The following is a 15,299-nucleotide window of genomic DNA, read 5'->3' as shown; positions in this document are numbered from 1 at the left end:
CAAGGGACCCTGTAGTTGGGATGAAAATAAAAAGGTCTACAGGGACACTTCACCAGAGCTCAAAGCTTCACTCTAAACAAGCGCTGGCAAAACACTAGAAATGGGTTCTTGTCAAAGGTGTAGCAGGAGCAGGCATTGGCAGACAGAGCCATTTGCAAGGCAAATCAGGAGGCAATCTTCAGAAACATCCCATTTTCAGCATCATTAGTGTTATGCATTCAGCAAAACCACAGACTTCGTCCTTCCTTCTCACTTCTCCTCAAAATGCCACCTGTACATCTGTGTAATAAAATTGGTGGATATTTTGTCCATTCCCTCACCTAGGAGTGAAAAGGCTCACTTTGCACCCTGACAGGATGCGTTTCATTTGAGAGTCTATAATAAAGTCTCATTCTCACAATCTGCACAAAACATATTATTTCACCTGAAAGAAAATTTCTCTGGACTGAAAACAATCCATCATTTGGGGTGGGCTTATATAATTTAGGGAAAATAAGTCAACTTTCTCCTAAATTATCTTTTGAAAAGGCTTGCCCTTCTTGTAGGAAGAAAACAAAACATATTTGAGAGGTTTTATAGCACTGAAAATCCACAAAATATGGATACAACCACTCAGCGTAATCAATAGTAATTAATCAGTAATGATTATTTAGCTTTCTTGAATGACTGTAAGTATTACTGAGTGCAAGTAAGGTCACATGTACTCAGTAATAATGATCCAGGCTAATAAAAAATAATGTCTTTGAATAGTTGTCCATTACTTGGTGTTACTTAATAGTGCCGTATTTTCTCCTAACAATCTTGCATTATTTAGATTGCATTTTGAACAGCGCTGGAGGCCACTTCTATTTAAAATGCTTCCTGGAACCACAACCTAAAAATGCAGAATGCTTTTCATTAGTTACAATTAGAATTGAGTAGAATTGACGAAACTAAGTGCCTGGGGAGTACTATCACTTTTGTTCACACTCCATGACCAAGACAATAAATCTATTCAGGCTCATGACGAAGAAAGCCCTCACTAAGCCAAAAGCAATAGACTTGAAAGCTTCATGGATGGTTCTTCACCAGCCACTCACATTACTGCTACTGCTGGTAATCCAGAAAAGAGCAATGTCTGCAGGAATGTCAGTGACTGAAGCAGGAGTCTTCCTTTAATCTAGTCAGCTCTAGAAAACAGTGATATTTCAAGGCATGTGCAAAAGGAATCAGTAGTTTGATCAGCCTTGCTGTTTTTCTCAGTTTTGAAGGAGAAGTCTGGGAGCTGAAGTCTGCTAAGTTGTGAGCCATTCCTCACTGTGCTGGGCAAGCTGTTCCCCAAGGCTGGGCCGTTAGATTTCATCTCTCAGTGCTCTGAGCAGCTGATGCATCTGTGCTGATTTTTTCTTGGTGTCTTCCCTGCCTTGTGGGTTCTGAAGGCATAAAGGGCCTCTAAAGTTGACAGCTTGAGGGAGAACTTGGCGGGGGGTGTGGGGGGGGGGAATCACAAAGAGGATTGGTACAACTTTGTTTTTACCATCTGGCAAGCAGACAGGAACAGGGTGGGCCTGGCCACACAGGGCACTGATGGGAGCCCACCTAAAGAGTTCTCTCAGGAAGTCCATAGAGCTGCTGTGTTGGGAAGGCATCAGTTCTTTCTTCCCAATTGTTTTCAGGACCCCTGTGTCCACAAGTGCTCTCCTTCATGACCTGCATTTGAGTTGTTTAAGGTAAGGGTCTTTTTCGGTTTGATTGTTTTTTTTTTTTGTTGTTTTTTTTGTTTGTTTGTTTTTTTGGGTTTTTTTTTGTTTTTTTTTTTTTTTTTTTTTTGTTGGTAGAGGTCCTAGCACAAACCCCACGTTTTTGCTTTTCTTCTTTCAGAAGCTAAACAGATGGCCTATGAATTATTAAAAGGAGGATCCACTTTTGTTTTCAGTACATGGTCATGGAGCTTGGTGCGGGAGGTCAGTGCTCCCAGCAGTCTCTGGCTGGCAGGAAAGGTTATATAGCCATTTTTAATGAGGAAAGCCAGATACAAGAAGCACCAAAGATAACAACAGCTAAGCTACAGGTAACCAGGGCTTTGCTGTCAGAAACAGTGGCCAAGAGGAATGAAAAGCAAGCAGCTTCCAGGTGGGTGAGGAAGACGCTGGAGGACTTCTAATGGTGATCTTAGTATTGTGAGGCCAGGTAAGAAGAGTTGTATCTAAGTTGCAAATGTTGGAACCCACAAGAAAATGTCAGGTGACATTTTCCATATACATGTAACGGAAATACAAACCCATGGGTCTGGAAGTGGGTCTTTCGACAATTTGTCTTTTTCTGAAATGTTTCCAAACCATTCATTTTCCACAAGAGTTGATTTCTAGTGGGTTCTAATTCTACAAGAAGTAGTAGTGGTCATATGGGGAACAAGAAGAGGGAAGAAAAGAAAGACCCACTCCATAGTACAAAGAAGAAAAATTTTCTTGAATTTTCACACTGAAACTAAGATCTGTAATTCTCTATTCCAAGGGAATAGTTACACACTGGGCCTACTCTCTCGACTGGAAATAGGAAGAAGGGCTTAGCTTTGCCAGAGCTCACAAAGCAGTTTCCTTTGTTCTGGTGGCAAGGCATCTATAATCCCCAGGCCACCTGGAGCTGGCTCTGAACCACAAACTGAAGCCAGCTTCGAACCCAACAGAAAAGCAGATGGAGAACCAAGGGAGTTTAACAGGTCTAAAAACAAAAGCAAGCAAAACTGTGTTTGGCTTGACTTCGAAGGAAGGACAAAAGGGAAAAAGGAAGATATAAAGAAGTGGATAAGGACATTTGAAATTGGAGTTTCAGTCCCTAAATTATTTTTCATCTTGTTTTGGATTCAAGACAATTAATCAGCCACAAGGCTGAATTCAAATGAAAGTAAATATTCACAACTTTTGAAAAAAAAACCTTTTTTTTTGCATTGTTTCTGCAAAATACTTAGCAGTGTTTCTGCTGAGTGTGGTTTGTTAAAAGAGTCAAGTAGAACATTTTTGTCTCTAATATGCTCAGAATCACCCCCAGCACCCCGATTTATTGATTTCCTTATAAAGAGGAAAGATGGCAGAAATGTGGTTGAATATTTTATATCTACTAGGTTGAAAAACTCCACCTAATTTTGAATTGTATATTTATACAAGAGGATTCACACTAGGTTATTTTCCCTTACAGATTCATTTTTCATTGTACTGGATTTTTTATTACATTCTAAGACTTCAGAGGTAGATCCAAAAGCTGGGAAGTGTATTTATCAAAGCAGTGCTCAGGGAACAGCACTAACCTCAGGCTTAGATCTCTCTCCATGTCCCTGAACACTCTGGCAGTTTTAATGACATTTTTATTGGCTCACTGACTGCAGGACTGAATAGATCAACCTGTACATTCATCTTAGCTTGTTTTGAGTTAGAGCAACAACAGCAGTGTCTTGGTTTGAAGGACAGGTGTCTGCCAAAGAAGGCAAGAACTTCCCCTGGAATAAAAAAAGTGACCCACTTCCCTCCAAATTACTATAACTTTGAAATTAAGGGGTTTTCAGGCAAAGATAACAGAATAGCATGTATATGTGTAACAGCGCAAGCAGCAGCGCCGGCAGCCGCAGCAAACCCAGCCCCAGCTCCCCTTGGCTGCAGTTCCGGGCACGGCCAGCAGGGGCGCTGCTGGCTCCCGGCCGGGCGGGCTGCGATGGTTCCCCCGCGCCTGCAGGGGGCGCTGTGGCGCGAGCTCGGCCGCGTCTCCCTCACGCGGTGATGGCGGCCGGGCTGGATGGCGGAATGGCTGCGGCAGGAACCGCGGAGCGGAGCTGGGGCAGCAGAGATGGGCACACCCCGGGGCAGGGCGGCAAACCAAATGTATCGGAAACTCTGCAGCAGCCACGTAGGTGTCCTGCTGGGCAAGGGATGCTGAGTTTAAAGTGTAGCAAAAAAAGCCCCAGGCAGTGCAGAAAACACCGGGGCTGGGCAGGGACAGCTGGGTTTCTGCAAGCAGGTGCCACACACAGCTGGAAAACACGTCCTTTAGGAAGGGGGAGAAGGTCGGGGTTCTGGGTTTTTCCCCTGAATCACCTGAGAAGATGATGGTGGTCCTTTCCAGTGTGATCAGGTTTTAATATGGTCCCATTTCAGTGGCTGCTTTTAGGAGCAAAGGCTCACCCACAGCAGGAGAAGCAGTACGGGGCTGGACTCCACGGTGGCAGAGATTTCTCCCTGCAGTAGCAGCAACTTGACCATTCCCCTCTGATCTGAGAGCGAAATGGGGCAAAGGCCAGCCCCTCACCCCCCAGCCAAAATCTCATGGCACCTCTGCCCTTCCAAGGAAAAAACCAACCAGGTAAGAGAGTAACCAGCAGCATCTGTTCCCCCACCGCGGCCACTTCTTTTGTCTCCTAAGTACCAGTTGTTATTACCTCACTTATTTCTCAGTGACTCCCACTCACTCCCACATATTTGGGGTCATTGTCTGGAAAAGAACCATTTCCCACCCATGGTGTATGTGACAGCCAGAGGTTACAAATCACAGACCCCTGAAATTTTTTTGATTTTTAATTTTTATGAATTTGTCAAGTGAGAGAACAACAGGCTGACAGTGCTGTAGTTGCTCCCCGAGCCAAAGGCCAAGAGGTGCAGTGATTCTGTGGCTTGTGTGTGGTACGTAGCCTTGGTACTACTCCAAACACTCCTTTCCTGTACTTTGCTTTCTTGTTGCTGTTATCTAATACCAACTCCTATGCCTGAAAGGGAGAAATCCTAATTCCATGTTACCATTCCTTTAGCGTCTGACACGTTTTCACGATCCCCCTGGTAAAAGAAAATAACAACATGGAAAGTATGATCTCAGAAATTAGGTGCTAAACCAGCACAATGTTACAAATCCAGTGCTCTTATATTATCTCTACTTCCTCCAACAGAGGAAGAGATGTGAATCCAGACAAAGGTACTATTCAAGGCTCCATTCCCCTCAAGCAGAAAAAATATCTGTGTGGAACTAACCCATCACTCATCAAGATTTTTTTTCTTTATGCACTTCTTTTCTCCTAAGATCCAGTCTCTACATAAGAGTTACTAGAAACAAGACAATTTGACCTTGACTAAAACATACTGCATGTCCCAGAGGGTCATGTTTTACAGTGAGAAAGGCTATACCCTCTCTATTCAAAAGAAAAGAACTTCTGAGCAAAGTCACTGAAAGGTAATTTTAAAAGGCTCACATTAATGACAGCTTGAAAAATAGATATCCAGGAATGTCTCCTCAAGTCACCTGTCAACAATCTAGTTCTCACCAGAGGCACTTAAAAGCAAGACCTGTACTTCTCACTATGAGTTTAGCCATCTTTAGAGAACTTTTGTACTTCTAGATCCTGGGATGAAAAATAAAAGATGTTGGAATATGGCAGTCGGGTAGAACATCTCACAGCTGGGTCTCTCTCACCAAAGCTTACCAAATTTAAAGTTTAAATTTAATTTGAACATCGTCTTAAGAGGGAAATGTGACATAAAAACGTCAGGATGTGCCTACTATAGTCAGCGATACAGCCAGTAACAGCAAGGCCATGATTTGAAAATGTGTGGCTATGATTTGAAAATTCATGGGAATTTTGTTTCCCATGTTTCTACTATTATGTTTCTTAAGTGTGTCTTAAGAAAGAAGAAGAATAAGTGACAGCCACCTGATTCTTACATGGTTAGGGACAGGAGGAGCTATTTATTTTCTGGGTGCCTTCACACACACATGTCCTGGTCCCAGTGACCTCTGCATTGTGACAGATGCAAATGAAAAGCAAATCACCAGTCAGTCATTCCAACAGGGACTACCCAGACACAAAGAGAAAATCTCTCCACATTGAAGTTGAATCACACAGGCCAACAGTGGTCCTCAGGTTTGGGGTTTTTTTAAACTTGTCACCAATGTTAGTCACTAAATGTTGGAATTGAATATGTGAAAATACAATACAGAACACAGAAGAAATGCAGAAGCCAAAAGAACACCAACTTATTGCAGCATATCACACCTCAGTTCATGAACTAGGTGGTCTCTGTCAGCTTCAGACACTCTCTTCCAGCAAAAGAAATCCTGTAATTGGCTGGGTTTGCTCAGGGGGAAAATTCCTTCTTTGTCCTTAAGAATTACAAGGCAGCAAATTGCTTTAAAGTTTGCTACTGCAAATGACTAAGCCTTTTTCATTTATTTCCTGGTACTTTTCTATTAGAACTTGGATATTAATGTTAAATCACATTGTCTTACTGAAAAGCCCCATTACAAACGACATAAATCTGAGGCACAGGAACAACTGCTCCCAGGACAGTATTAAGAAATCCCCTTCCAATAATTTTGCAATTGCCATACCCTGTTTCTGAGAGGACTGAACGCTTTCTCCTTTATGTCTTCCAAAATACATACTGTGTGGATTAGCATATCTACTCCTCTATGCTTTTTTTTTTTAATTAGACACCTAGCACACAAAACAAAAGTTGCATTCAAGACACCAATCAGACTTGTCTGCATTGCTAAACCTCAATGGTTTTATTGCCTGGAGGAATAAAACCTGTGGAGCACAGCTTTCGTTCTGCACATAAGTCCTATTTTGCAGATGCAATGTTGAAAGGCAGGTCCTGCTCTGTTTGTACATGGGCAATTGAGCAGGAAAACCAGTGGATCAGTTATTGTCTCACAGGGTATACAAGGAATGAAAGAATCATGAAATGAATGTCCTTACAATGTGAACTGTTGGAGTCCTGCAGCTGAGTCCTCCTGGCTGTGCCTTCCCTTAAAGTGGTGGCCAGAAAAGAAGAAATTTTCCTCCAGTATCACTTACCAAATATCAGTTTAACTCCCTATGGTTCTGTCATCTTGTACTTTGGGCATGATGGATTTCCTCAGGAAACCTGTCCATTTGTCTGTCCACTCACAGGACACAGACAACATTTCCTACTGATGTGTTGTAGTTACAGCTGGCTTCATGGGGATTCCAACAGGAATGATACCTGAGTGAGCACATTGTCACTGTTATTTGGAGAACAGAAGGGAAATGAAAACTCCCTGACATGTTGGACAAGAGATGGCCAGGGAGGGCTGAAACATCTCAGCAGCAGCTCTCCTGCAGGCAAAGTCTGACTGCATGAGGAAGCAGCCCCTCCACTCTGCATCCTTTCTCTGCTCTAGGCAAGGTTTGAAGCCCACCAGGGAAGGCACTTCAGGAGCAACCAGTGACAGTGAGCTGAAACATTACTGAGGCACTGCAGCACAGGGAGCTTTGTTATGACAACCTGTAGAGGCTACAAACTAAGGTCAGTCATTTTAAAAGTATCTAAATCTGGGACTTCACTATTAGGAAAACTGAAGGATTCACAATGTTCTCATTCTTATCCATGCCACTGCAACAGGGAAGCCACTGGATACCCTCCAACCACAAAGCAACATGGATATATTTCTGCTTGAAGCCCTGACTGTTCTTGCAGCTTCTCATCAACAGTAAACATGGTTTTTCACAGCGACAGAGGATGAATAATTTCTCTTTTAAAGCTTTAGAGGAGGAGGGTGAGTGAGCAGAAATACACATATCACCAGGGAAGAGAAACAAATCTTTGTTTTTCTGCAAAGAATAGACAGAACGGATTTCTCTCAATAAAGACAATGTCATCAAAATGATTTGCAGGAGCACCATCAGTTTTTACACTATTTTAGATACAAATTTAGAAGCATTCTGATTCCACTTTCCCCTGCATTTTGATAATGCCAAAACATTATATCTCAGTGATAAAACATCAAAAAAATTTATTTTATCATGGATCATACTGACTTTTTAATGTATGTGCTGTAGCACTGAATTCAAGTATTGAATACTATATCTCAAAGGGATTTTGTTTATACAGAATAAGTCAATTTTATTGTGGGAAATGTTACCCACTTTGAATGTGTGGCATTTAATGCTAGTGTCATACAGAGCCTGGAAAGCCTGTGCCACGCTGAATCCACTTACGCCAAATGTGAGATATTGCTGCTTCTACAGACATGCCTGGGACTGTACAGGAAAGCTGATCATCCACCAGTGTGAAAGGCTGAGAGGTAACTATGAGATATGTAATCCATCAGCTACTTAGATGTGCTCCTCTTGGATATCCAATAATTAAAGACACGAGCCCACAGGAAAGTATCATCTTTAAATCTTTCCAGAGTAAGCCTAAGAGGGAAAAAAGCACTTGCGAATAACAGATATGGAAGACAATATTTTATGGCAAAACTGGAATTACAACACTGCATCCAACAGGGTTTGAGATACAAAATCACCTTTGTCATGAGCAGTTGAATGCTAAGAAAAGCCAAACATTCTGTATTGCCATCAACAAAATGAAGAGCTGCATTAAAATACGTATTGTGAGAACCACAAGAGATGGCTGCAGAGAAAGCAACCTTACCCCTACACATGCTCACCTTATGTCTTAGTCCAACATTCCTGTTTGGATCCGAAAACACACCTTTTTCATGCTTTTCCTGGGCTGATGGGTGCATTCTGCAGTCCAGATAGGCACTTGCAACAAGCCCCTAAGCCCTGCCTAACACCCTCTGAAGTGAGAGCACACAAGCTGAGCTGCAGATTTTACTGCCAGTCCCTCCAGGCTGTCTAAATCTGATTTTGATTTGCTGGTCATGCACTCCACAGACATTCAGAAGCCAGAAGGCTTAAAACCTACTATTGCTCTATTTTATTACTGCTCAGGAAGTGGTATCTCAATAGCTCACCAATGGCTCAGCAAAGGCTCCATTCCTCTGTGCATGTCCATAGCAATGCTGCTCTCCATTAAGAACTGTGCATGCAGGGATTCAGCAAGGAAAAAAGGATACACAGATTTTCTAACTTGATTTGTCAGCAGTTCTCTGGCATCAAATGCTGGTATTAGAGATCTGCGAGCTTATTCCCCCACAGGCATTCAAGGCCCGCACTCCCTTGTTATTCTACATCCTGTACAAAAATCAAGGCTTTGCTTCATTAGCCAGTTTGATGACCACAAATTTTCACCTCCTGCTCCCCTGCACCCTCTTGAGGCCCAGATTTTCTACCCTTCTGATTTATATTATGGTAATCAAGTTTATTTCACCAACAGTTAATTAACAGCAAATATGTACTTATGGTTTTTACTCTTACTGGTTTTATTCTTTAAATCCTGACTACAGTTTGGTTTGGAGCTGAGCCTAGTTAGAAGAAGATTTCCATGAGCAGTCCCTAGATGATGGCAAATTTAGGCTAAATTTTGCTGAGATTTCTTCCTCAGATCATCTTCTTTTCTTTCACCAGGTGAAGATGATCTAAGTTGGCCCAGTTCTTGTTCTGTCTTTAAAAAACAGGCTTTTAACACAGAAAAACAGATGTATTTGTTCAGGGAGCAAAAGCAGATCATGATCTGGCAAAAGACTGTCCTACATACTCAGAACTTAAGGCCCACCCTCTATGCATTTAGGTTGAGTGTAATTTCCATGTTTTGATTTGATGCTTCATCATTTTGAAGCTCATCTCTGAATTCTTCAGTGAAGAAGCTGCAATCCAGAGTGCTGATGTGAAAATCCCAGAACATCAAACCTCTATAACAGAAATGCCAACAGCTTTATCTGAAAGTAGCATTGCTGGGTGCTGGAAGATTAATGGCATATCCAGGGTATGTACTGGAAGGAGACCTTCAGAACACAGCATTTCCACACTGGGCAGTAAAGTCATGATACAAACATCACAGCATTTACCTGGGAACTGCAATGAAATACACAGCTATCCATTACTTAGGATGTCTTCTGGATGTAGCAGCAATATCCCTGATTTGACAAAATAAAGGCATCCAAGAACAAAGCAGATCCATGGAATTCACATGGCTTAACTAACACAGCTGAACTCTGCACTCTTAAAAGTCCTTGCAGAATCAGGACCTTTTCATATGCTTAACACTGGAGAAAAATATCACACTTCAGTTCACATCTGAACATGAGCTCAATGCCAAAACGCATTGTGAGAAGGAAGAAGTAGGTTTTAATGCAACAATAACTTCCTCCTATTATACACACACCCCCACACCTGTCTATGGAATAATGTTTAATTGATTAATAAAGGAGAGGCAACATTAAATTATGATATCAAATCTCTTCAGTCCAGAGAAGCAATCTCATTTATAAAGGCTGATCTAATACTCCTTAATTTTATGCAGTATTACAGGTTTTTTACAAAACAGTCATTATGATTATTGAAATGAAAGTTCTGTATAAGAAAGAATTCACTGACACATTTAATTTTTATCCATCTTCAAATCACTGTCATAGCAGCCTATCCTTCACCTGCTTATACCCACCCTTTTCAAGCAGGTTCTGAAAAATTCCTTCACACTGCTTCACTGACAGTCATGCCTTGATCCTATGAGCACATGTGAGAAACCAGGAAATGCAGCTTCTTGAAAAACAGGTTTGCTTTTTTTTTTTTTTTTTAAGAATCAAGAAGAAACATTTCAACAAATAAGAAATTCAGTGAAAAGTACAGCTGACATTTTCCCCTTACAGTTTTCTTATCTTGTCAAGTCATCTTGTGTTGACTTGGAAAAAAGTCACAAACTCGGGGGGGGGAGTAAATTAAAGCTCTCACTATTGCCTTCCCAGATCAAGATTGAGTCCATTATTTCAGCCCATGAAATTCTGGGACCAGGACCCCTCATCCCACTTGGTCCTAGTACCACATCTAAGCATCTCACCCCCTTGCACCCTTTTGCAAAGACAAGCACAAATAACAGAACACTTCCAAGGTTGGAAGTGGTGGCTTGAAGTGGTGGAACTGGCTACTGGGACATGCAAATGTGGGATTTCATGCTTTGGACAGCACAGGGAGATGTACCAGAGCTTCACATGTCCCTGGTGAGCGGCTAGAAAGACATCCATTTAGAATTGAATTGCTTCTGATTTTCTCTTAAAGAACCTGCATAAAAAATTCTCTGTTGAGAAAAAAAATTAAATTTATCTTGAATCAAAAGCATTTTCCTCCCCAGATTTTTTCTTTCAGCTACCAAACCAAAAAACTCAGTTATGCATGCAACCCTAAACCCAGTGTTGCACACTGATGGAGACAGTCATTTCCACTGCATCAAGTTCTATCTACCAGCTTCTGCTAATTCAGTCTACAAAAGATGCATTTGTAACAGAGATTGTTAATGCTTCTGGAAAATAAAATCATATTCTAAAATTACTGCTCTCATTTGTGACCTTTTAACTCTCAAAAAGCAGGTGAATCTGGTTAATGACTAAAACGCAAACATCTGCTTATCCCCCTCGAAAAAAAAATGGATTAATAAAGCTGAAATTACACAGTTAATGGTGTGGATAGTCTCCCACAGAAATGTGATCACATTTCAGAACATTACATCTAGCTCAATTTTAATGAAATTAAAATCAATTACTATTGCTACATCCTCCACTATTTTAAGCCTCCTAGGGTTTTATAAACAATAACAGCAAGGATACATTGCCACACTTTTGGAAGAAACAATTAATTCAGTAAATGAAGAAATATAGTCTTTTATCTGTAATCACTACACATATTATTCTGCACTAGGACATAAATCTGAAAAAGGCAAAAAATATCCGTAACTATGTAAGAAAGTTCTAGTCAAAGCAACAAAACTGCATAACTGACAAGGAAGATCTTGTTGCCGTGTAATGCCTTCCAATAAGCATGTCATACAGTTTTTAGCTGAAAATTAGAAGAAGCCATGAATTATTCAAGAACTTGCCCATTTGTTACCAAAACTACTTTGTCATGTAAATGAGCAGAGTTTTGAAATTTCCCAGAAAAAAAGTATGCCCCAGAATTTGATCCAAGATCAATTCTTTATTTTTCACAAAGGATTTGCATTAGAATGTTTCAGAGTATTATACTAGTAACTTGATTATCACAACAATGACTTCTTATGAAAAAAGCACAGCTCCCTTGAATCATATAAATCACCATCTTCCCGTAACATTTTGAAATCGGGGCCTTCACATCACACCCAACCTCTGACAGAGGAGCTGATAAAAAAACAACTCCAAAGGCTGCAGCACAATCCAACTGCTGCATTAGGCAGATATATCCAATATTTACACTGGACATTGATGCTCAGTACAAACCACCACAATCCAGGGCACAATCTTTGATTTTAGCAGCATTTCTCAGGATCACAATGGGCTGAGGCAGCAAGACTCAGCAGAGATGGACAGAGAGCAAATTCTGGGTTCTGAACAGTGCTGTTATTTGCTGCAATACTTGTTATTTAATTCATGAAACATGCCTAATTTCAGTATGGAACAGCAGACAAGGATGAAGCAAACTTATTATCTGAACCTGAATAGTTTAAAACCAAATGATACAAAGTATCTCTAAACTCCTTTTCATTCAAAACTGGATCATTTAAGGAATATTTATTCATTCATTCTTTAAAAGTCCTCCTTTTTTTATCTTCTCATTTTAGGCATAGATATGACATCAACATCTACACGATGGAAATCACGAGCTCTAGCACATGTTTAATTTAAGGCTCATCCAACAGTTCCAAGACACTTCTGAGAAATGCATTTTGGTGTCTTACCAAATGAGGTCTGCTTAAATTTATGATAAATCATAATTGTATATTAAAATAAACATTTCTTCAAAACCAGACAGAACTGTAACTCCCCATGGCCTGATCCCATCAGAATAACTCAAACTGTAACTCAGTAATAACTCAGAGGATTTGAAACAGAACAGTTCTTAAACAAAATACTTCATGATTTAAGAAGTATCAGGTTCTGAAGGTTTACAGAAAATTGAGAATTTGCAAATGTTGTACTTAAAAAAAAGAAGTAATTAAGTGAAAGCACATTAATTATAGCTACTGGACTAGGTAACTAGAATTACTAGGGAAACTAATTTTGAGACAAAGCATGATGTGACATATATAATTATGAGAATAAAAAAATAATATGTATTAACTGGATGAATATCTAAATTCTAATGGCAAAAATTAAGTTTTTAACCCATATCTAATATGCCATACATTTTTAACCAGTAATCCCCACATTCTTATTTAGACTTTAACACAATACTCACCTTAGAACACATGTGTAGAAACCACTGTCTTGCAGCTTAACCGAGTGAAACCATATGGAATCTTCATCCTTGCTCATCCTAACTTCGGAAAATATAATGGGTTCTTCTAAATCTCCTTTGTTTTTGTACCACATAAGCCTAAGACCTGTGCTTTGGGCCATGCTATAATTAGTTCTGATATAGCTGTAGAAAAGGGCACATTTCACTCGGACTGGTTCACCTGCCAAAGCCATGTATGTCTTGAGATCCACTGACCAGTCAATGCAACCATCAACTGAAAGCAAAACAATAATAAAGAAATATTAGACACAGATACATTTTCCAATATAGTGAAAGGCAGCTTGGGAAATGCAATATAGTACATTAAAAGAAATGGCTTTTGGCATGTGCTGAATCGTTGCAGGGTAATATGAAAAACCTAAAGCAGTTATTGGCAACTAAGGGGTTTCATACACCTTTTTTTAATTGCATGTAACTGTGAATATGCAGGCAATAAATAGAGCACACTGAGCTTGCTCAATTCCACTTCTTTAGAATATCATTCTTTTCATCCCCAAAACACTAATTCTTTATTAAATAAACCAAATGTTTTGCACCTTTACTTGCCTCTGTAAACCAATTTTGAATTCTCCAATTCCTCTTTGAAAGAAAATGTACATTGGCATCTGATGCCAATCTTATCCCTTAAAACTTTTCCATCCACCTCTGTTAATTATGTTATGCAAAAAAAAAAAAAAAAAAAAATCCCCAAATAACAGATGTGACATTTATAATTTTCTTTTCAGTTCCACATAGTTGGGTTTTTTTCCCTACAGCCTACTCAAACTGTAGAGGTCTGTATTATACACAACAAGATACAATTACAACATGCTGCCTTATGCAATCAAACTTAATACAGGAGTCATTCAAATAAAAAGGACCACTTTTGATGTTCTGTTCAGCAAAAACTTTTGAAACAGTTTTCTTAATACTTCACTTCAAAATTAACACACATCAGACAGTTTAATAAAAGATCACTTCTCCCTACAATTTTTTCTCCCATTGCTATTATCTTAGTTACAATACAGCCCTAGCACATGCACACGTATCAACATATCACATATCAGAGACCTTTTAATTCAATCTTTTTCAGTGCAAGAAAAACTATCAGTGTGAAAATCAGCCAATAAAACCAAATAAAAATATTTCAAAGGCAGATCATCAAAAGGCAAACACAATACCTAAAGTTAATAGACTTCATTAAATATGTAGGGTTTAGAATTTATTGATCATATTAAGCTACAAGTAAATGGAACATCTTTACACTTACTTCCCTTACTGCAGCAGCTCAAATTCAAGCAGGTAACTCTCAAGTTGCTTCTTCTGCATTTACAGTATCAATTCTCAAACTATAATTGTTGGATATCCTCATACACCCTTCATTTCATATACATTGTCAATTGCATTCTATCAAGTGATTTTTTATCTTACTTCCTAAACAAAGGTAGTCAGCAGAAATTTCTGTACATGGGATATCAGGTCTGATCCTACTTTTAGTGACTTTTACAGCCTCTAAATTATGTCTACCAAGTTTTCATGTTTCTCTTTAATCATTCAAAAGTAATTGTGACAAACGGAAGGTTTTAATTTTCCCATCGCAGTAAATCAGCTTTAAGTGTACTGTGATCAAATGAGCCACGTGTTAAACTTGTTGACACTGACCATTTTAATGCTTTTCTGGTATATAAACTTCCATGTAAATCTTGCCGCAAAACAAACTTGTAAAAAGAAAAGCTAACATAAGCTCAGGAGGGAAGGAAAGCCCTTTACTCAAAACATTACTCATCACAGTTTTGACAGGTGAAGGGATATCGTGGAGCACCTTTACCCCCAGGGTATTTCCTGTTCCTGCCCCTCACCCCACAGGCAGGTGCAAAAGCAGCAGCTGTTTGTGCCAGCTGATTTCTTTCTTCATCAAAAAAGCCCCCAAACCAAACCCTTCACCTGAACTTATGTACACACCGTTCCAGTTAACCTCAATTTTGATTTTCATTCTCATTTTGCTGACAACATCCTACTGATTTAAATTAAAATTCATTGCTTTTAATGGCTGCTGTTAATGACATCAACTGAAAGGCCAGCATCAATTTAGTGATGTTTCTTTTCCTCGCTGCTTCCGCTGTGTCCTTCCTCTAACAGTGCCACACACAACAGGACAAGTTTGGATAATCATTAT

The 15,299-nt window shown here is 39.8% G+C and overlaps 1 protein-coding gene across 17 annotated transcripts in view; it reads right to left on the bottom strand.

Annotated features, from left to right (window-relative positions):
* The window catches only part of IL1RAPL2 (interleukin 1 receptor accessory protein like 2), a 348,614-nt gene that overhangs the window by 156,191 nt on the left and 177,124 nt on the right, over positions 1 to 15,299 (bottom strand). For 9 of the 17 annotated variants that reach the window (XM_053956026.1, XM_053956028.1, XM_053956032.1 and 6 more), the window contains one exon: positions 13,085 to 13,358. In XM_053956026.1, the coding sequence (XP_053812001.1) occupies positions 13,085 to 13,358 (274 nt within the window). Of the gene's footprint in view, positions 1 to 6,811; positions 6,981 to 7,975; positions 8,177 to 13,084; positions 13,359 to 15,299 lie in introns of those variants that run through there. The other 8 variants (XM_053956036.1, XM_053956038.1, XM_053956037.1 and 5 more) reach the window with 4 other exon arrangements.

This window comes from Vidua chalybeata, chromosome 14 (assembly GCF_026979565.1).
Source record: "Vidua chalybeata isolate OUT-0048 chromosome 14, bVidCha1 merged haplotype, whole genome shotgun sequence".
NCBI classification, from domain to species: domain Eukaryota; kingdom Metazoa; phylum Chordata; class Aves; order Passeriformes; family Viduidae; genus Vidua; species Vidua chalybeata.
The sequence above is the reverse complement of the archived record's forward strand: the minus strand, read 5'-3'. Positions and strand labels throughout refer to the sequence as shown.